Source organism: Nomascus leucogenys, chromosome 22a (genome assembly GCF_006542625.1).
Source record: "Nomascus leucogenys isolate Asia chromosome 22a, Asia_NLE_v1, whole genome shotgun sequence".
Classification (NCBI taxonomy): Eukaryota; Metazoa; Chordata; class Mammalia; order Primates; family Hylobatidae; genus Nomascus; species Nomascus leucogenys.
Genome location: NC_044402.1, coordinates 108,851,937 through 108,871,891, shown reverse-complemented (window position 1 = coordinate 108,871,891; position 19,955 = coordinate 108,851,937). Strand labels below are relative to the sequence as shown.

Below are 19,955 nucleotides of genomic sequence, written 5' to 3'. Positions count from 1 at the left end.
TCAAAATGATTTCAATAGATGCCATAAAATTTTTCATTTTATTATTTATACTCTCAGTTCTAAAAACATAGGCATAATAAAACCGAAAACCATTAAAGTTAAATAAGCAACTATAAAGACCATAAACCCAAATTTAAGAACTACCACACCAACTGAAAAAAGTGTTTGATTCTTATCTTTTTCCTTTTTTATTGTCTGATCAAATTTAAAGTAAACAATAAAATGTTTGATTCTAATGGCAGCTTTTTCTTCACTGCTGCCTATCAAGTAAAAAAAGTTTTAACTTTCCTCAAACAGCAGGAAAAAATGTTAGAAAAAATTATCTTCTAATAAACTACTTTTTATTCCCACTGATGAAGAAAGACTATAAAATAAGCTTGCTACATTCTAATTGGCAGTAAACACTGAAAAGTACCTGCAGTGGTCTATACAGCGCATACTCATCTCTGAAAAGCTGGTCGTGATGACTAACACAATCCAGCCAACGTCCATCAACCATTGCTTGTCCAATTGCTATAGCTTGTGCCCTGAATCAAGACCCACAAAAATGAAAAGTTTTAAAAGTCAGTCAGAATAGTTAAGTACCAGATAAGACACAACCTTAAAATATTTTTTTTTCAGTTCTAATCAGAGTTAGAATTTCAAATGGCCCTTGGATAAGTAAAGGATAAAACAAGAGAGAGTTAAAGCAAACTAAAAGATTCTTCCAGGTACTATAGTAAAGGAGAAGAAACTACTGGTAAGGCAGTCCTAACAAAACCTAATTTTAATAACAGCAAGCATTGACTGAGTATTCAATGCATGCACAACCCTGTACTTCACAGATTTAAAAATGTTGAGAAAAGCTCCTACCTTCAAGGAGCTTAGTTTTAATAAGACAATACCAAATATTACAGACACAGGCATAAAATGTGTGTTTGTGTATATATACATACAGCCAAAATTGCAACCAGGGCTTTACTGCCTAAAGCTATTTCTCTCTTTACTTCTTTACGTATCTTTTTCCTCCCATGAGAAGAGGAGTAGCTAATCTGAGAAAATAGTAAACGCTAGGGGATACGTGTATCTGAAAAGCAGGACCTGTCTGTTACTCTTTTTTATAAATGATTTGTGAGGCAAGCTAGGACCCGACAGGCATAGCTTATGGATCAAATACTGAACACAGGTTACGACCTGTCTAGATTAGTGAACAGTAGATGGGGAATTCTTTGGCCTTAGGTTCCAGCTACATTCTCTAATCCTGCTTTGCTAGAGAGTTCTTCTGTTTTTAATAAGGTAAATTAAGATCCTATTTGGCTCCTTGTACTCCTTGCATCTGTTCTCTGCTGGTTAAAACTCAGATTGGAGGAGAGTTAAGTAATTAGCACCCTAAACCACCAATTACATAAAACAAAGAACACCCTAACTCTACAAAGAAATCTGTAATTCTTACTATCTTCAAATATGTTTTCTCATTCAAAATAAATAAATAATATTGAAACCTTCTTTCTAAGATCAGAATACCTTGTGGCAATGTGCCCATTTCGGATTAGCCAGTTGACTAATTCCTTTCCTACAATGCAGTTAGGATGCGTTCTCAACCAGTAGCGGTGATCCTGAAACTCCATTCCACTGCTGTGATGGCAGATTTTTTTCCACAGGTCTTTTAACTGCACACTGTCCTGCAATCACATTAACAGCAAGTAGTTACTCTTGAGAAAAATGCTATATACCTTTTCAGATGTTTTCCTGTGATTTTTAGACTCATAAAAGGAAACCTAAGTTGGATTTCTTTATGCTAGCTAACTCACACGATTTAATACAAATGACATATACGTGGGAACAGCTGAACTCAGCTCATCTAATTCCAAACACAACTTTTTCTCTTGAAAACCAACTATTCCAAATACTTCTTTTTTCAGTCAATGGCACATATTATCAATCTCCTATTTATGTATTCTTCTTTGGAGATGGGGCAAGGCAGAGGGAGACAACAGTTAATCACACTAACCTAAGGTAACTGTTCCTAGAGGCTTTCACTCCACCAGATTCTCACCATGTACCCAACTGACAGATGAGTTTTTTAAAAGGAAGAGCTTCAGTAAATTACTCCCTGCTCAAAAAAATTCTGAATGTTCCTCAGCAACTAAAGGTTCAAATCTACACCTGTAAGTACAGAATTCATTGCCTTCCACCAGGTAGTCCCAAATAACTTTCCTTTCTCATTGCCCCCCAACTCCTACTTAAACTCTCTCCCAATTAAAAAATCCTACTTCTGGCCATCGAAAATGTCATGCTTATTCTTACCTCTATATCTTTCTTCACACCTTTAAATAAGATTCACTTTCCTCACTGCCTATCCAAAACTATTCCATCTCTCAAGGTCCAGTTCAAGCCCTTCAGTTTAAGCCTTTTTCTGATTCCCTCATTAGTAATGAGCTTTCTGTTTTTTTGAATTCTTACATGACATATGGTCATATTATTTATTTGACACTTTTTTATTATTAAAGTATTACTACTTCCACTATTAAGGATCTTCCCACTGATCTTATTTCTACCTTTTATGGGTTTGTTGGTTTGTTTGTTGTCTTAGAGACAAGGTCTTGCTATGTTGCCCAGGCTGGAGTGCAGTGGCTATTCACAGGCATGATCACAGCACCCTGTAGCCTCAAACCCTTGGCCTCCAGAGTCCTCTCACCCTAGCCTCCCAAGTAGCTGGGACTACAAGTGCATGCCACCACACCTGGCTCTTATTTCTACTTTTGAATTATAAGCTTGAGGACATAGCCATACCTTCCATTTCTCTGAGTCACTCTTAGAATTGAACACAGTGTTTTATGCACAGATAAATTCAATAAGCAACTGATTATTTCATATAAACATACAGTATTAAATGTCTGAAAAGTGTTACATGTATATAACAAACATGCTTCAAAGCTTAAATAGCAATATGGGACCTAAGAGTTAAGCTCTCTTATTGCATAGGTAACTGAATTCTGATTTTACCAGATAAAAGGGTAAAGAAAATACTGGCCAGGCGCGGTGGCTCACGCCTATAATCCCAGCACTTTGTGAGGCCGAGGCAGGCAGATCACGAGGTCAGGAGATTGAGACCATCCTCACCAACACTGTGAAACCCCGTCTCTACTAAAAATACAAAAATTAGCTGGGTGTGGTGGCACATGCCTGTAGTCCCAGCTACTCGGGAGGCTGAGGCAGGAGAATCGCTGGAACCTGGGAGGCGGAGGTTGCAGTGAGCCGAGATCGTGCCACTGCACTTCAGCCTGGCGACAGAGCGAGACTCCATCTCCAGAAAAAAAAAAAGAAAGAAAAGAAAATATTAATGCAATGAGTATAGAATACTTGACCCATCTCTCAGGTGATCCTAGTAAAACTGAAGCTAAGCACTTCTGTTTAACTGATATGCTATTTCATTTATATAATTATTTTTTTTTTATAATTATTTTTTAAAAGACTCAGTGACAGGCTGGGTGCAGTGGCTCACACCTGTAATCCCAGCACCCTGGGAGCCGAGGTGGGCAGACCACTTGAGGTCAGGAATTTGAGACCAGCCTGGCCAACAAGGTGAAACCACGTCTCTACTAAAAATACAAAAAAATTAGCCAGGTGTGGTGGCATGCGCCTGTAATCCCAGCTACTCAGGAGGCTGAGGCACCAGAATCGCTTGAATCCAGGAGGCGGAGGTTGCAGGGAGCCAAGATCACACCACTGCACCCCAGCCTGGGCAGCACACCAAGACTCTGTCTCAAAAAGAAAAAAAAAGACTCAGTCACATAAACATTCTCTATGCTCAAAACTAGCAATGGGTCAAAGATACTGGACCAGTACCAGAAGAATTTTGCGTTCATCCTCAGTGGTCTCTGTCCTAACATATGTTCGGTTAGCCTGGGGACTGACAGATGTCTCATATGAAGGTACCATAGGAGAACCAGATCTATCCAGTGACAGGTTAGTAATGCTGGCTGATCTGGAAATAAAAACAAGAAATGAAATCACAGGTGTAAATTCTTCATTAGAATTACAGAGAAAATGCATTTTTAAATAAATGCGTATTTACCAATGTTAAGGGTACTTTTAAAAGCAGTTATGATGGTTATGCATGATATTATCATTGGAAGAAATTTGGTAAAGGATACCCAGAAACTCTCTGTACGATATTTGCAACTCTACGTAAGTCTATATTTTGCAATTCTATGTGTGTCTAAAATTACTTGGAAATAAGTCTAAAAGAAAATAGTTATGGAAAGATTACAGGAAAACAATTATATAGCTAATATATTAGTAATATTTCAAAGGGAATAGATACAAAGTCTTGTTAAAATGCTGTAAGTTACTGGATTTTTTTTTTTTAAATAACAAATATAAAGAATGAAATTAAATGCGGAAATAATCTTGCAGATCAGGGTCAGGAAACTATGGCCCACAGGCCAAATCTAGCCTTCTTCCTGTTTTTGTATAGCCCATGAACTAAGAAGGTTTTATAGTTAAATATCTGCAATGCAATCAATCTGATGAAGGGAACACCAATTTTGACACCCAAATAAGCAAAACGTTATGACCAAAAAAGAATTCCTTTCTTCTCACTAGTAGACCTATATTTAAAATATTGTCCTCAAATATTATTACATTATGCTATTTTGTCAGTAAAAACATTACAAGAAATTTGTTTCTTCTCATAGTATCAGTATTCATACATATCTTTAATTTTGACTCTTGGTAAAGTTACCAAACAAATGACTTAGAAGTAGAATACCAATAGCATCAAGGAACCTTTAATTTATTTAAAAGAAAAGGTAACTAGAAATTTAGTTGGCTTCTATCTAGAAAAAAACTAAACCCAATTTTAGCTTCCACATAAAGGATAAAAGGCAAAAGCACCTATGATGTGTTAGACTATATATATACATAACTCATTCATTAGGGCAGTATCTGTATCTTCCCACATTTAATCTTCACAGCATCCTATGGAATATGTATTACTAGCTCTATTTTACGGATAAAGAAATCAAGAATAAGGGATTAAGTAATCTGCCTAAAGTAGCTCGACTAATATGTATCAGGGCTGACACCTTCAGGTGTCAATTGAAAAACCAATATTTCCCCAGTATAAAGATGAAAATATTTTTAAAATAATTAAAGTATTCACAGGTTTAGCAAAGTGTCAGTTAATAGGAAACCACTGCTATCAAATACCTGATAAACAATTTTTAAAAATAATTGGTTATTTCTTGGCATAGTGTTTTAGTGAAAGCTTGCTATTATTTCTTAATCTCTTTTCCAATGGGTGCATTATCCATACATTCTACTTCTCTATCATTTTAACCATCCCTGCACATATTCTAATATGGTGGCAACAAGAATAAAAGAAAATTAGTCAATTTTACTGTCAAAAGCTCTAATAAATAGGCTAGTAGCAAGAATACTGATTAAAATTATATTTAGAGACAGCGCTCATTGACTAAATTACATCTTTCCTAAACACATCAATCTTAGCATCAATTCAAAACACATGGAGATACATTGTAAATTAGCACAGGTATCCCTACACTTCTACATATGCCAACAGGAATACTATAATTTTCCCCATCTTTTTAAAAAGCCATCTCTTGACTCCACATCCCTCTGCTGCATTTCCCTCTACTTTACAGCAAAACTCCAATCTCCAGTAATTCTTCCATTATCTCTTGAACCCCAAACAACCCACTGAGACTGCCTATCAAGATTACCAATGTTGTCGTTAAATCCAGTAGTCAGTCTTCACTCCTCATCTTACTTAACATATCAGCAGCATAACTCCCCTTCCTTGAAAAACTTTCTCCACTTGACTAATAAGGTAAATACCCTCCTGGTTTCTCTGTCACCTCGCTGGCCTCTCCCCGTCTCCTTTTCTGGTTTCTCTTGATTTCTCCAATCTCAGTCCTTAGTCCTTATTTCCTCCCTTTTCACACTCATTCTCTTGATGATCTCCATCCAAGTTCATAGCTTTAAATACCATACACATGATGACAACATCCAAGTTTATATCTTTAGCGTGTAGCCCTCCCCTAAATTCTGGACTCACATATCCAACTATTTGACATCTCACTTGGTTGTCTAGAAGATATCTCAAATTCAACACATCTAAAACCAAACTGTTCCTCCCAGCTGTCAATTCCACCCCTCCAACTGCTCAGGTCAAAGACCTGAGTCATCTTTGATGTCTTTCTGTTGAAGCCTACATCCAGTTGATTAGCAAATCCTATTAGCTCTACAGTCAAAATATATTTAGAATTTGTCTGTTTCATCCAGGCATGGTGGCTCACACCTATAATCCCAGCACTTTGGGAGGCCGAGGCAGGTGGATCACCTGAGGTTAGGAGTTCGAGACCAGCCTGGCCAACATGGTGAGACTCTGTCTCTATTAAAAATACAAAAATTAGCCAGGCATGCTAGCAGGTGCCTGTAATCCTAGGCTAGTGGGAGATGCACAAGAATCGCTTGAACCTGGGAGGCAGAGGTTGCAGTGAGGTGAAATCGCGCCACTGCACTCCAGCCTGGGCAACAAAGCGAGACTGTCTCAAAAAAAAAAAAAATGTCATGTCATCCTTCCACACTCCACCCAAAACTCTCCAACAAGGAAAAGCTTTTAAGAGTAGAATGTCAACTAATAAATGTAAAAGCAAAGATAGACAGAAAAATCACCATTTTGCAAACATAATAACATTGCATTTCAACAAGTATCATAAATGAATGCTAAAACTATTGATGAAAGATTAGTAAGATATAGGGTATTCATGCAGTTTCAAAGTATCTCCCCCACATATTACTTACTAATTACAGAGGATAAAATAGTACCTTTACAGTGGAGAAACCCAATATGCGAGAGATCAAGTCAACACCACCAATGGGATAAACTTGTATTGTGTCCTTTGTAACATAACAGATTGAGAAGGATGTAGCACTCATGGAGTATTTCTGCCCCAAAACTGCACAGCCCAAATCTAATCATAGGAAGCTTTTGATAAACTTAAATTGATGGGCATTTTACCAAACAACTGGTCTATCCTCTTCACAAAGAAAGACTAAGATACTGTTGCAGAGTAAAGAAAACCAAGACATATGACAAATAAGTTCAATGTATGATTCTGAACTGGATCACAGATTGGGGGGAAAATCAGTACAAAAAAACATTATTAGGACAACTGGCAAAATCAGAATACCTACAGTATATTACATAATAGAAATTTACCACTGTTACAATTTCCTAAATTCGTTATGTAAGAGAACATGATTGTTCTGAGGAAAAACACTTAAGTATTCAAAAGTAAAAAATAGAACTTTCTACTTCTGGTCTAGCATGTGAGCATCTTCACTCCATCTCAACAACTAAAACCTGAACAGAGAAAAATCATCAACTGTTCTTAGGTCCATCAGAGAAGTGAGGTCACAAGCCAAATCCTGCTCCAAATACTGCAGACAGACAAGCAGATACAGAGGATCACAACTCACTGGAGCAGAAACCTCCATGGGAACCAGTACTAGGGTAGGAAAACCTAAAATCAAATTGACAGATTCCTCGAAGCTCAATGTAGACAAACCAGAGATACAAATTCTAGGCGAACCCAGTCATGGGGGTAGTGGGGATGCTTTTGGGAGTTTCACTTCCAGATCTACCACGTCCTCACAGTGAATGTCAGAAAAATTCCCTCCGGCTTCTGGCTTCCAGCAGAGGGAGAGAATAAACAACTTAAAAATACGTCAGAGCATTCTGTTCTTCATAACATGTCCTGCCCTGAGGAGAAACTATTTTACCAGAGCCTAACCTGCTGGAGTTATATCAGAGCTTAACCTACCCAGGGAGAAGGAAATCCCCAACCGCAGCCCCTTCTAGCCTTCCACATGGGGGAAGAAAAGTCCCCAACTCCAGCCCCCTCCAGCCATTCTGTCTCACCTAAGGGGAAAAAAACAAGAAGCCCTGATAAAGTTTACAGTTCAGGGGCACAGGCTCACCTGTGAGAGTGACTCACAGGACTAGAGACCACTTAACCTCCCCCTACATCCTATCACTACATCACTAAAGGCCTATTTACCATAGTTCCTTTTACCCAGTACAGCATGTCCACCTTTCAACAAAAAATCACAAGGCATGATGAAAACCAAAAAACACAGTTCAAAGACACTGAACAAGCATCTGAAACAGGCTCAACATGAATGTGGGAATTATCAGTCTAGCAATTGTTTTTAAACTATAATCAATATGCTAAGGTGTTAATGGGAAAAGTAAACAACAGGCAAGAACAGATAATATAAGCAGAGAGATGGATATTCTAAGAAAGAAGCAAAAAGGAAATGCAAGAGATCAAAACACCATAACATTAAAGAAGAGCGCCTTTGATGGGCTCTTAGTAGACTAAACAGAGGTAAGGAAAGAATCTTTGAACTTGCGGCTATCTCAACGGAAACTGCCAAAACTGAAAAGCAAATAGAAAAAAGACTGAACAAACAATATCCAAGAAATGTGAGACAACTACAAAAGGTATAATATAAATGTAATGGGAATACCAAAAAAAAGAAGAAAGAGAGAATGGAACACAAGCAATATTTGAAGCCATAATCACTGAGAATTTCCCACGAATTAATGTCAGATGCCAAGCCACAGGTCCAGGAAGCTCAGAGAACACAGCATGGATAAATGTCAAAAAACTACACTTAGGCAAAACTAAGTGTATTCAAATGGCAGAAAGTCAAAAATAAAGACAAAGATCTTGAAAAAAACCACCTTAAAGACCAAGCATGGTGGCTCACACCTGTAATCCCTGCACTTTGGGAAGCCAAAGCAAGAGGATCGCTTGAGGCCAGGAGTTTGAGACCAGCCTGGGCAACACAGCAAGACCCCATCTCTATTTAAAGAAAAAAAAAAACCTTACCTGTAGAGTATCAAAGATAATAAATACATCTGACTTCTCCTCAGAAGCCATGCAAGCAAAAAGAATGAAATGAAATATTTAAGATGTTGAGAGAAAAAAGCCAACCTAGAATTCTGTACCCTGATGATACCCTTCAAAAGTGAAGAAGAAGTAAAGCCTTTCTTAGACAAATGAAAACTGAGGGAATTTTTTGCCAGTAGACCTGCCTTGCAAAAATGCTGAAAAGGCAGAGAGAAGGAATACGATATAGGTCAGAAACTTAGATCTATTAATACACAAAGAAAAGCATCACAGAAGGAATAAGTTAAAGTAAAAACGTTTCTTTTTCTTACTCTTAGTTGATGTAACAGATAACTATTTCTTCAAAATAATAGCAACAATGTATTCAATTATGTATGTATGCATGCTTATAGGTAAGTGAAATGAATGCCAATGATACAACAGATGGGAGGGAAAAATTGGGAGTATTTTGTTATAAGGTATTTGCATTACCTGTGAAGTAGTATAGTATTATTTGAAAGTAAATGTGGATTAGTTGTAAGTTACATTGCAAACTCTAGGGCAATCACTAAAAAAAGTAAAAAGAATATAACTGATATCCTTTAAAAAGGAGAGAAAATGGAATAACAAAATGCTCAATCAAATACATAAAGGTGGAAAAGGTAGAGAAGACAAAAACAGGAAGAAAGAACAAGGGCAACAAGTAGAAAACAGTAACAAATATGGCAGATATTACTCTAACTACATCAGTAATCACCTTAAATGTCAATAGTCTAAATACACCAACTAAAAGACAGAGATGGTTAGAATGGATCAAAAACTAAGACCCAAAAATACATTGTCTACAAGAAACCTAATTTAAATACAAAGACACATACAGATTAAAAACTAAGTGAAAGGTCAAAATGTCACTACTTACCCCATAAATATGTACAATTATTATGTGTCAATTTTAAAAATTAATTTTTAAATTTTCAAATGAAATCAAAACAGGATACATGAAAAAAAGTAGATGGAGAAAGATATACCACGTTAACACTAATAAAAAAAAGATGTACCACGTTAACGCTAATTAAAAAAGCTAAAAAAAAAGAAGTAACTATATTAATTTTCAGACAGAACAGACTTCAGAGCAATCAAAGGTAAAAAGGGAAATTACATAATGATAAAGAAATCAATATTCCAAAAGACAGAACAATCCTTAATATGTATGCTCGCTCCTAACAACAGAGTACCAAAATATATGAGGCAAAAACTGATAGAACTACAGGAGAAATGGATGAATTCATTATTATAGCTGGAGACTTTAACCCCTCTATCAGAGATGGACACATCCAGCAGAGAGAAAATCAATAACAACATAGCTGAACTCAACAACACCATTAATCAGGTGGATAAAATGGACATCTTATAGACTGCTTAATTCAACAGCAGAATACACATTCCTCTCAAGTAACATGGAACATTCACCAAAACACACCACATTCTGGGCCATAAAACACATCATAACAAATTTAAAAGAGTAGAAATCATACAATGTCTGCCTTCAACAACCAAAATGGAATCAAACTAGAAATCATTAACAGAAAGACAGCTACAAAATCCCAAAATCCTTGGAGATGAAACAACACACTTGTAAAACAAATAACATGAGTCAAAGAAGAATATAAAGAAAAATTTTTAAATATTTGTTACTAAATGAAAACGAAAATACAACCTACCTAAATTTGTGGAATGCAACAGAAAGCAGTGCTTAGCGGGAAATTCACAGCACAAAGTGCATACATTTAAAAAGAAGACCTAAAATCAATCATCTAAGCTTCCACCTTGGGGAACAAAGGGGTTAAAAAGCATATTAAATCCAAAGTGAACACAGGAAAAATAATAATAAAGATTAGAGAAGAAGTTAATAGAGAAAATCAACAAAGCCAAAGCTGGTTCTTTGAAAAGATCAATAAAATCAGTAAGTATCCAGCCAGGCTAAGAAAAAAAAGGGAGAAAACACAAAGTACAAATATCAGAAATGAAAATCGAAACAGACCTATTTCTCTTAAAGAAATTGAATCAATAACTGGTAACTTTCCAAAACAGAAAGCACCAGGCCCAGATGCATTCACTGGTGAATTCTACCAAACATTTAAGAAATAAATTATGTCAATTCTCCACAAAATTTTCCTGAAGATAGAGGAAATACTTTCTAACTCAGTCTATGAGGCCAGGAGTTCCCTAATACCAAAACCAGACAAAGACATGACAAGAAAAGGAAACCACAAACTATTATCCTCAACAAAACAGTAACAAATCCAATCCAACAATGTATAAAAACTATATACACCACAACCAAATGGAATTTATCCCAGGTATGCAAGGCTGGTTCAATATTAAAAAATCAATTAATATAACCCATCACATCAAGTTACAGAATAATAATTACATAATCATGTCATTGATACAGAAAAAGCATTTGACAAAATCCAACACTCCTTCATTATAAAAAACTCTCAGTAAACTAGGAATAGAGCAAACTTCCCCAACATGATAAAGAGTATCTACGAAAAACAACATACAGCTAACATCATACTTAATGGTGAGAAACTCAAAGCTTTCCCACTAAGATCAGGAACAAGGCAAGGACGTCCCCTCTCACTACTCCTTTTCAATATTGGACTACAAGTCTTAGCTAATGAAATAAAACAGGAAAAGGAAATAAAAGGTACACTGATTGGGAAGGAAGAAACAAAACTTTGTTCACAGATGACAAGACTGTTTATATAGAAAATCCAAAAGAACTAACAAACTCTAAGTGATTATAGCAAGGTGGCAGGATACAAGATTAATACACAAAAGTCAATCACATGAAATAATACTACACACCCATTAAAATTGCCAAAATCCAAAACTGACAACACCAAATGTGATGAGGATGTGAAACAACAGGAACTCTCATTCATTGCTGGTAGGAATGCAAAATGGTAAAACCACTTTGGAAAAAAGTCTAGCAGCATCTTACAAAATTAAACATCATCTTACCATAGGACTCAGCAATCATGCTCCTTGGTATTTATCCATATGAACTGAAAATTACACCCACAAAAAAACCTGTACTCAGATGTTATAACAGCCTTGCTCATAACTGATAAAACTTAGAAGCAATCAAGATGTCCTTCAGTAGGTGAGTAGATAAACTATAGTGTATCCAGACAATGGGATATTATTCATCACTAAAAAGAAATGAGCTATCAAGCTATGGAAAGACACAGAGAAAACTTAAATGCGTATTAGTAGGTGAAAGACACCTATCTGAAAAGTCTACACACTGTATAATTCCAACTATATGGCATTGTGGGAAAAGTAAAACTACGGAGACAGTAAAAAATATTAATGATTTTCACGGGTTGGGGAGAGGAAGGGATAAATAGGAGGAGCCCAGTAAACTTTTTGGGCAGAGGAACTATTCCGTAGGATACAACAACAGATGCATGTCATTATACATTTGTCCAAATCCACAGAATATTCAACACCAAGAGTGAATTCTAATGTTAACTATGAACTTTTAGATGATGATCATGTGTCAAAGTAGGTCCACTGATTACAATATGCCACTTTAGTGCAGGACACTGATAGTCATGAAGATTGTGCATGTGTGGGGACAGAGGCTATAGGGGAACTCTCTGTACTTTCTGCTCATTTTTTCTATGAACCTTAAAACTGCTATAAAAAATAAACTTAATAAAAATATATAAATGATGTCTGCAACTTACTCTCAAATGGTTCAGAAAATATGCATATATATATATACAATATAAAAAACGATGGCCAGGTGTGGTGGCTCACACCTGTAATCCCAGCACTTTGGGAGTCCGAGGTAGGAAGATCACATAAGGTCAGAAGTTCAAGACCATCCTGGACAACAAAGTGAAACCCCATCTCTATATTTTACTAAAAAATAATAGGCTGGGTGCGGTGGCTCATGCCTGTAATCCCAACACTTTGACAGGCCAAGGCGGGCAGATCACAAGGTCAGGAGATCAAGACCATCCTGGCTAACACGGTGAAGCCCCGTCTCTAATAAAAATACAAAAAAATTAGCCGGGCATGGTGATGGGCATCTGTAGTCCCAGCTACTCAGGAGGCTGAGGCAGGAGAATGGCATGAACCCAGGAGGCGGAGCTTGCAGTGGGCTGAGATCGCACCACTGCACCTGGCAAGAGAGTGAGACTCCATCTCAAAAATAATAATAAGATAAATAAAAATAAAAAAAGAAAAAATGAGAAAGCAAAGGGACAAAATATAAATTAGCAAATCTTAATGAAAAATATATGAAGATACATTTTTCTGTTCTCGAAACTTTTCTACACGTTTGACATTTTTTCAAAGCAATTAAAAATTAACAACAAAAAATGTAAAACTCTCCAACAGCTTCCCATCTCACTCAGAGTAAATGACAGAGTCTAAGACTGCTCTACTCCATTACCATAGGATTCCTTGTTATTTCTTGCCAAGTGTATTTCCTCTCAGGAATTTGTTATTCCTGTTTTCTTGGGACTCTCATCCACAAAATGTCCACATGGCACCTTCCCTCACATCCTTCACGTCTTATTTAACCAGAAGAGAAAGGATGGTGTAGGTTCCAAACCCGGAAGCCAGTGGAGAATATCGGAAAGAGTCACTGAGAGAATGGAAACAAGGGCTGAATAGCAAAAAGAAAATGATAGGCCGGGCGCGGTGGCTCATGCTTGTAATCCCAGCACTTTGGGAGGCCGAGGCGGGCGGATCACGAGGTCAGGAGATCGAGACCACAGTGAAACCCCGACTCTACTAAAAAATACAAAAAATTAGCCAGGCGTGGTGGTGGGCGCCTGTAGTCCCAGCTATTCGGAGAGGCTGAGGCAGGAGAATGGCGTGAACCCGGGAGGCGGAGCTTGCAGTGAGCCGAGACTGCGCCACTGCACACCAGCCTGGGCGACAGAGGGAGACTCCGTCTCAAAAAAAAAAAAAAAAGAAAATGATAGTTTAATTCAGCTTTTAGAGCTACGAAAGTATATGACAATCAATCCCACTCTTTTTATCCATTTGTTCTTCTTATTAGCATGAAAAGAAATAAACATCAGAGAGCAGTGTTTTCATTTGTCAGTTTACCTATTTCGAGCAGGAGATTTCCCAGCATCCTCTTGCACAGATACAAGTCTTGTTGAAAGAGGAGTATTTGAGGAATCTGGATGAATCAAACTATAAAGAAAATAGGAAAATACTGAAATAATTCAGGACAGTAAAAGGGAATTTCAATGAGGCGCTTTAACATTAAAAGGAGATTTAATCTTTTTCCCTGCAATAATGAGATTATAGGTCATTTTTGTTCTTCCTTTAATTAGGGTGTAAATGGTATGAATAATAGTTTTTGCAGTGCATGGCTTTTAAGAATACAAAATACCGAAATGACAGTTTTAAAAAGTTTTTAAGTATATGGAATGTAAATAAAGTTATTTGGATGGGTGCCTTTGAAACTTCTAACATTATTAATACAAGATGAAAGTGATTTTGGAGGGAAATCTGAGTTCAAATATTTTATTCTCAGTCCCCATAACCCACTAGAATAGCACCATAGAGTCAGACAAACCTAGGTCCAAGTGCAGGCTCGACCTCTTACTAGCTGCGTGACCTTGGGTTCATTACTTAATCTCGCTAAACCTCAGCATCCACATCTGTCGAAAGGAAAAAATAGTGCCTACCACAGAGATATGCTGACTAAAAGAGAATGAACATTAAGCAATTAGCACAGAACCTAAAATTTAACTATCATTCTACCTTTGACATCTATTGTACATCTCTCAGGAAGCTTTCTTACCTGATTTGTTTTGTTAAATCACATCTGCCCATTACGACAGGGCCAATCACAACTAAAAAGCATTACTAACTAAAGTAAGCAAAAACTAAAAAATTTCCATACTTCGTATTGTTTAATTAAACATAGAATCAATTTTTAAAATTTATAAAATATATGTAAGGTATAAAAAATCACAATGCCATAAACACCAAAGTATTCACGAAGCAATGTAAGAAAAGGCTGGGCATGGTGGCTCATGCCTATAATGCCAGCACTTTGGGAGGCGGGCAAATCACTGGAGCTTAGGAATTCGAGACCAGCCTGGCCAACATGGCAAAACCCATCTCTACTGAAAATACAAAACTTAGCTGGGCATGGTGGCACACGCCTGTAATCCCAGCTATTTGGGAAGCTGAGACACAGGAATCGCTTGAACCTGGGAGGCAGAGGTTGCAGTGAGTCAAGATCGCGCCACTGCACTCCAGCCTGGGTGACAGAGCGAGACTCCATCTCAAAATAAATAAATAAATAAAAACTAATGTAAGAAAAAGAAACTTCGGCCAGGCACGGTGGCTCACACCTGTAATCCTAGCCCTTTGAGAGGCCAAGGTGGGTAGATCACCTGAGGTCAGGAGTTCAAGACCAGCCTGGCCAACATGATGAAACCCGTCTCTACTAAAAATAGAAAAATTAGCCAGGCATGGTGGCAGGCACCTGTAATCCCAGCTACTCAGGAGGTTGAGGCAGAAGAATCACTTGAACCCAGGAAAAGAAGGTTGCAGTGAGCCAAGGTTGTGCCATTGCACTCCAGCCTGGGCAACAAGAGCAAAAAAAAACTCCATCTCAAAAAAAAAAAGAGAAAGAGAAAGTACCCTACCACTGACTGTGAAATTCCCCTACCTAGTCCTAATCCCCTCCCTTCCCTCAGTGAAACCACTGTTGTAACTTTCATATCTATCATTGTCTTTAAGTTTTACCACATTTCAGTCCCTAGACAGTGTACTAGTTTTGCGTATTTTTAAATTTTATATAAATTAAATTTTACTGGTTACATGATTAGATGATTTTCTTTTCTACTCCACTTTATGTCCCTGAGATTCATACATATTGAATGTAGCTGTAATTAACTCATTTTTTACTTCTATTTAAATTCATTACATACTAATTTCTCAATTCCTTAAGGGTTAACTGAGAAATTAACTTATCAGAGAGATGTTACTTAAAACTATAAGCTCTTTGAAATGGCCAGATTTGGTACTATGCTTAACAAAACAATTCAGCTAAAGAAAATAATCAGAGGCCAGGTGCAGTGGCTCATGCCTGTAATCTCTGCACTTTGGGAAGCTGAAGTGGGAGGATCGCTTGAAGCCAGGAGTTCAAGACAGCCTGGTCAACATGGCAAGACCCCATCTCTTGAAAAAAAAAAAAAAAAAAAAAAATTAGCCAAGCACAGTGGTGTGCGCCTGTTGTCCCAGCTACTCAGGAGGCTGAGGCGGAAGGGATTTGAGGCTGCCCTGAGCTATGATCACACCACTACACTCCAGCCTGGGTGACAGAGCAAGGCCGTCTCAAAAATAATAACTAATAATTTTTAAAAATCAGAAACTGATGAAACTAAGATTCTTATTCAAACAATTCCAGGTAACTTCCAAGAGTTAGCACCCTCTACTACCAAGCAGTGCAGTATACTTACAAAAAAACATGACATAGCAGTGCAGTATACTTACAGAAAAACATGACATATTCCTTCAGAAGGAAAAAAAAATCTAATTTCATTTGGAAATATGAATACATATTATATGGGCATTCTTCTTCTCACAGAAGGCTACATTAGAAATTAATAATCTCAATGACTTATGTTGCCTATTCAACAAATATTATCAAGATTATATACATGCCATGCACTGTTCTTGGTGCCTGGGGTAGAACAGTGAGAAGAAAGGTGTAAAGTCTCCTCTCATGGAGCTTACATTCTAATTAGCCAATATCATCACTATCCATAAACATCTGCAAACATTCTGGAGGCAAGCCAAAGAAAAAGGAGAACACGGTGAACTGACAGGAAATAATTCAAAGAGGGTAAGTGTTAACTGAAAGCACTCAAAGGTCAGACAACTATCGATATTTCTCAACTTTAAATAAAATTATATTTAAGGGACAATACCTTTGCCAGGCCAAATCATCCTCTAAAAATATGTTACGGCTGGCTTTCCTACTCCCAACAGGTGTTCGGGGTTCACTTGGATCAAGCACAGACACAGAGCAAGCAGAATCTGAAAGAGCATTCAAGTCTTCCCCAATAGAATTACTGTCTGTGGAATGAGCATAACTTAAGGCTATTTTTCTACAATACGTGCAAGCTCGGAGGTCTCCTAGGAGAAACAAACAAAAACAAGGAAAATGAAGGAAAAGATAGCAGTAATATATTGCTTAACATAACTTTTTTAACTCCTTGGGTCAACAGTTCATCTAATAACAGGGAAATGTCTTCAAGTACAGACTCTCAAAAAAAGACATTTTAAAAAGTGAAATAATTTTGTTAGCTCTATTATATATATTTAAGGGCCATTTTGAATTCTGGCACTAAAAATAAAAAGTGAAAAGTTAAAAGAAAAAAAAAGAGCCATCATTATGATAAATTCATCCAGGTGTCCAAACGACCACAAACATTTATAATGAGTTTAAAATGTAACATACCAGGCCGGACGTGGTGGCTCACGCCTGTAATCCCAACACTTTGGGAGGCCAAGGTGGCGGATCACCTGAGGTCAGGAGTTCAAGACTAGCCTGGCCAACATGGTGAAACCCCATCTCTACTAAAAATACAAAAATTAGCCGGGCATGGTAACGCATACCTGTAATCCCAGCTACTCAGGAGGGTGAGGCAGAAGAACTGCTTGAACCCGGGAGGCGGAGGTTGCAGTGAGCCAAGACTGTGCCATTGCACTCCAGCCTGGGCAACAAGAACGAAACCCCGTCTCAAAATAAATAAATAAATAAAATAAAATAAAATAAAACAAAATAAAATGTATATCCCAATGATACTAGAAAGAGTATTTTTTTCCAGGTTGTAAAAGTGAAATAAGGGATCTAGGACAGGCACAGTGGCTCACACCTGTAATCCCAGCACTTTGGGGGGCCAAGGCAGGAGGACTGCTTGAGGGCAGGAGCTCAAGAACAACCTGACCAATATATGGAGACCCTGTCTCTATACAAATATAAACATATATAAAATAAAATTTTAAAAAAGAAATCTAACAGAGACATGAGTTTCAAGGAATAACATTTTTTAATAGAATACATAAACCAACACAAATGGAAACAACATATTTTCCACAGGCAAATTAATTAAGGAGGAAAATATTATTAAGGTCTTTATTGTGAAGCCCTGAAGAGTACCCTCCAAAGAATTTCAAAAGCAAACTAACAGAAAATGGGCTTACATGTAGTATAACATATGAGAGTAAAAACTATAAAAGAATTCTTATAAAAAAAAGTTAAGGCCGGCACGGTGGCTCACGCCTGTAATCCCAGCACTTTGGGAGACTGAGACGGATAAATCACCTGAGGTCAGTAGTCCAAGACCAGCCTGGCCAACATGGTGAAACCCTGTCTCTAGTAAAAATACAAAAATTAGCCAGGCATGGTGGCGGGTGCCTGTAATCCCAGCTACTCGGGAGGCTGCGGTGGGAGAATCGCTTGAATCTGGGAGGCAGAGGTTGCAGTGAGCCGAGACTGTGCCACTGCACTCCAGCCTGGGCAATAAAAGCGAAACTGTCTGAAAAAAAAGGATAGAAATGAAATATTCTTGAGAGGACAAACAAGGTTAATATTTCTAAATATGTATTTTTTGAGGGTGCAGTCCTGTCCAAATAGAAGTTTTCATTTCTACCCTATTTTTCTATAACATTGTTTTGAGTGATTCTATAACATTTTAGGTATTTAAAAAGGAGGTAAAATAATTAAACCTTACTAATAACATGTTGTTTAATAATTCTACCTAAAATTTTCCCACTAATATTAGAAAACTGAAGTGATACAAAATAAAAGACTTCTAAAAGTTAACTGTATTATGTTTTTACCATAATCACTACCAAAATGGCCTTTTGCTTTTTCATTTTAAGACTACTATTACATAGTACTCAGTTTTATTAAATTATGCATGTAGGCCAGGCACGGTGGCGCACACCTGTAATCCCAACACTTTGGGAGGCCAAGGCAGGAGGACTGCTTGAGCACAGGAGTTTGAGACCAGCCTAGGCTACATGGTGAGACCCCACATCAATAAAAAATACAAAAACTAGCCAGGGCATGGTGGCATGGGAGGCTGAGAGGTAGGAGCATTGCTTGAGCTGAGGCTGCAGTGAGCTGAGCTGTGACCGTGCCACTGCACTCCAGCCTGGGTGACAGAGCAAGACTTGGTCTCCAAAAAAAAACAGAAGAAGTGAAATTACTCCCTGCAGAAAGACTTTCAATTTACTACAACAAAGACTTCATTTGTTTCTTACACTATAAAGGAAATCTCCCCTAACCAGTCAGCTATTAGAACTAAAATTGTCAAATCAATAAACAGAGCCAAGCCTAATCAGAAAAGTTTTCATTTCATGAAGAAATTTCATCAGCAAGAGCCTATTAAGCGCATGTCTATATGGTGTGATGCGAGTACAAAGATTGATGAGATACAGCCCTGCCATCAAAAAACACATAGTCCACTGGAGGCAACACACATATAACCAAAAAGCTGCATGACAGATGCAGATACTATTGCTATTACCATCAATAACAATAGTTTACTGTTCATTGATCCCTTTCCATGTACTAGACATTTTTCTAGGTATTTATATTTATTCAGGGTCACAATGTATAACTGTGCCTAGCATACATTATCCCAGGGGTCCCCAATCCCAGGGCCATGTACTACTCCCCATCCATAGCCTGTTAGGAACCGAGCCGCACAGCAGGCGGTGAGTGGCGAGCAAGCAGCACACAAGCCATGCACAAACGGGCATTACCTCCTGAGCTCCACCTCCTGTCAGATCAGCAGTTGCATTAGATTCTTACAGAAGCGTGAACCCTACGGTGAACTGCGCATGTGAGGGATCTAGATTGCACATTCCTTACGAGAATCTAATGCCTGATTATCTAAGGTGGAATAGTTTCATCCCAAAACCATCCCCCGTCCCCCACACCAGTCCATGGAAAAACTGTCTTCCACAAAACCGGTC

General features: G+C 37.7%; 1 protein-coding gene across 5 annotated transcripts in view; it reads right to left on the bottom strand.

The window, feature by feature from the left end:
• Positions 1–19,955, bottom strand: part of PIKFYVE (phosphoinositide kinase, FYVE-type zinc finger containing) — an 88,926-nt gene that overhangs the window by 52,144 nt on the left and 16,827 nt on the right. For all 5 annotated transcript variants that reach the window (XM_030803304.1, XM_030803305.1, XM_003254011.4 and 2 more), the window contains 5 exons: positions 16,895–17,102; positions 14,046–14,135; positions 3,829–3,967; positions 1,504–1,661; positions 416–527 (listed from right to left, as the gene is read on the bottom strand). In XM_030803304.1, coding sequence (XP_030659164.1) covers positions 416–527; positions 1,504–1,661; positions 3,829–3,967; positions 14,046–14,135; positions 16,895–17,102 — 707 coding nt within the window. The remainder of the gene's footprint in view (positions 1–415; positions 528–1,503; positions 1,662–3,828; positions 3,968–14,045; positions 14,136–16,894; positions 17,103–19,955) is intronic.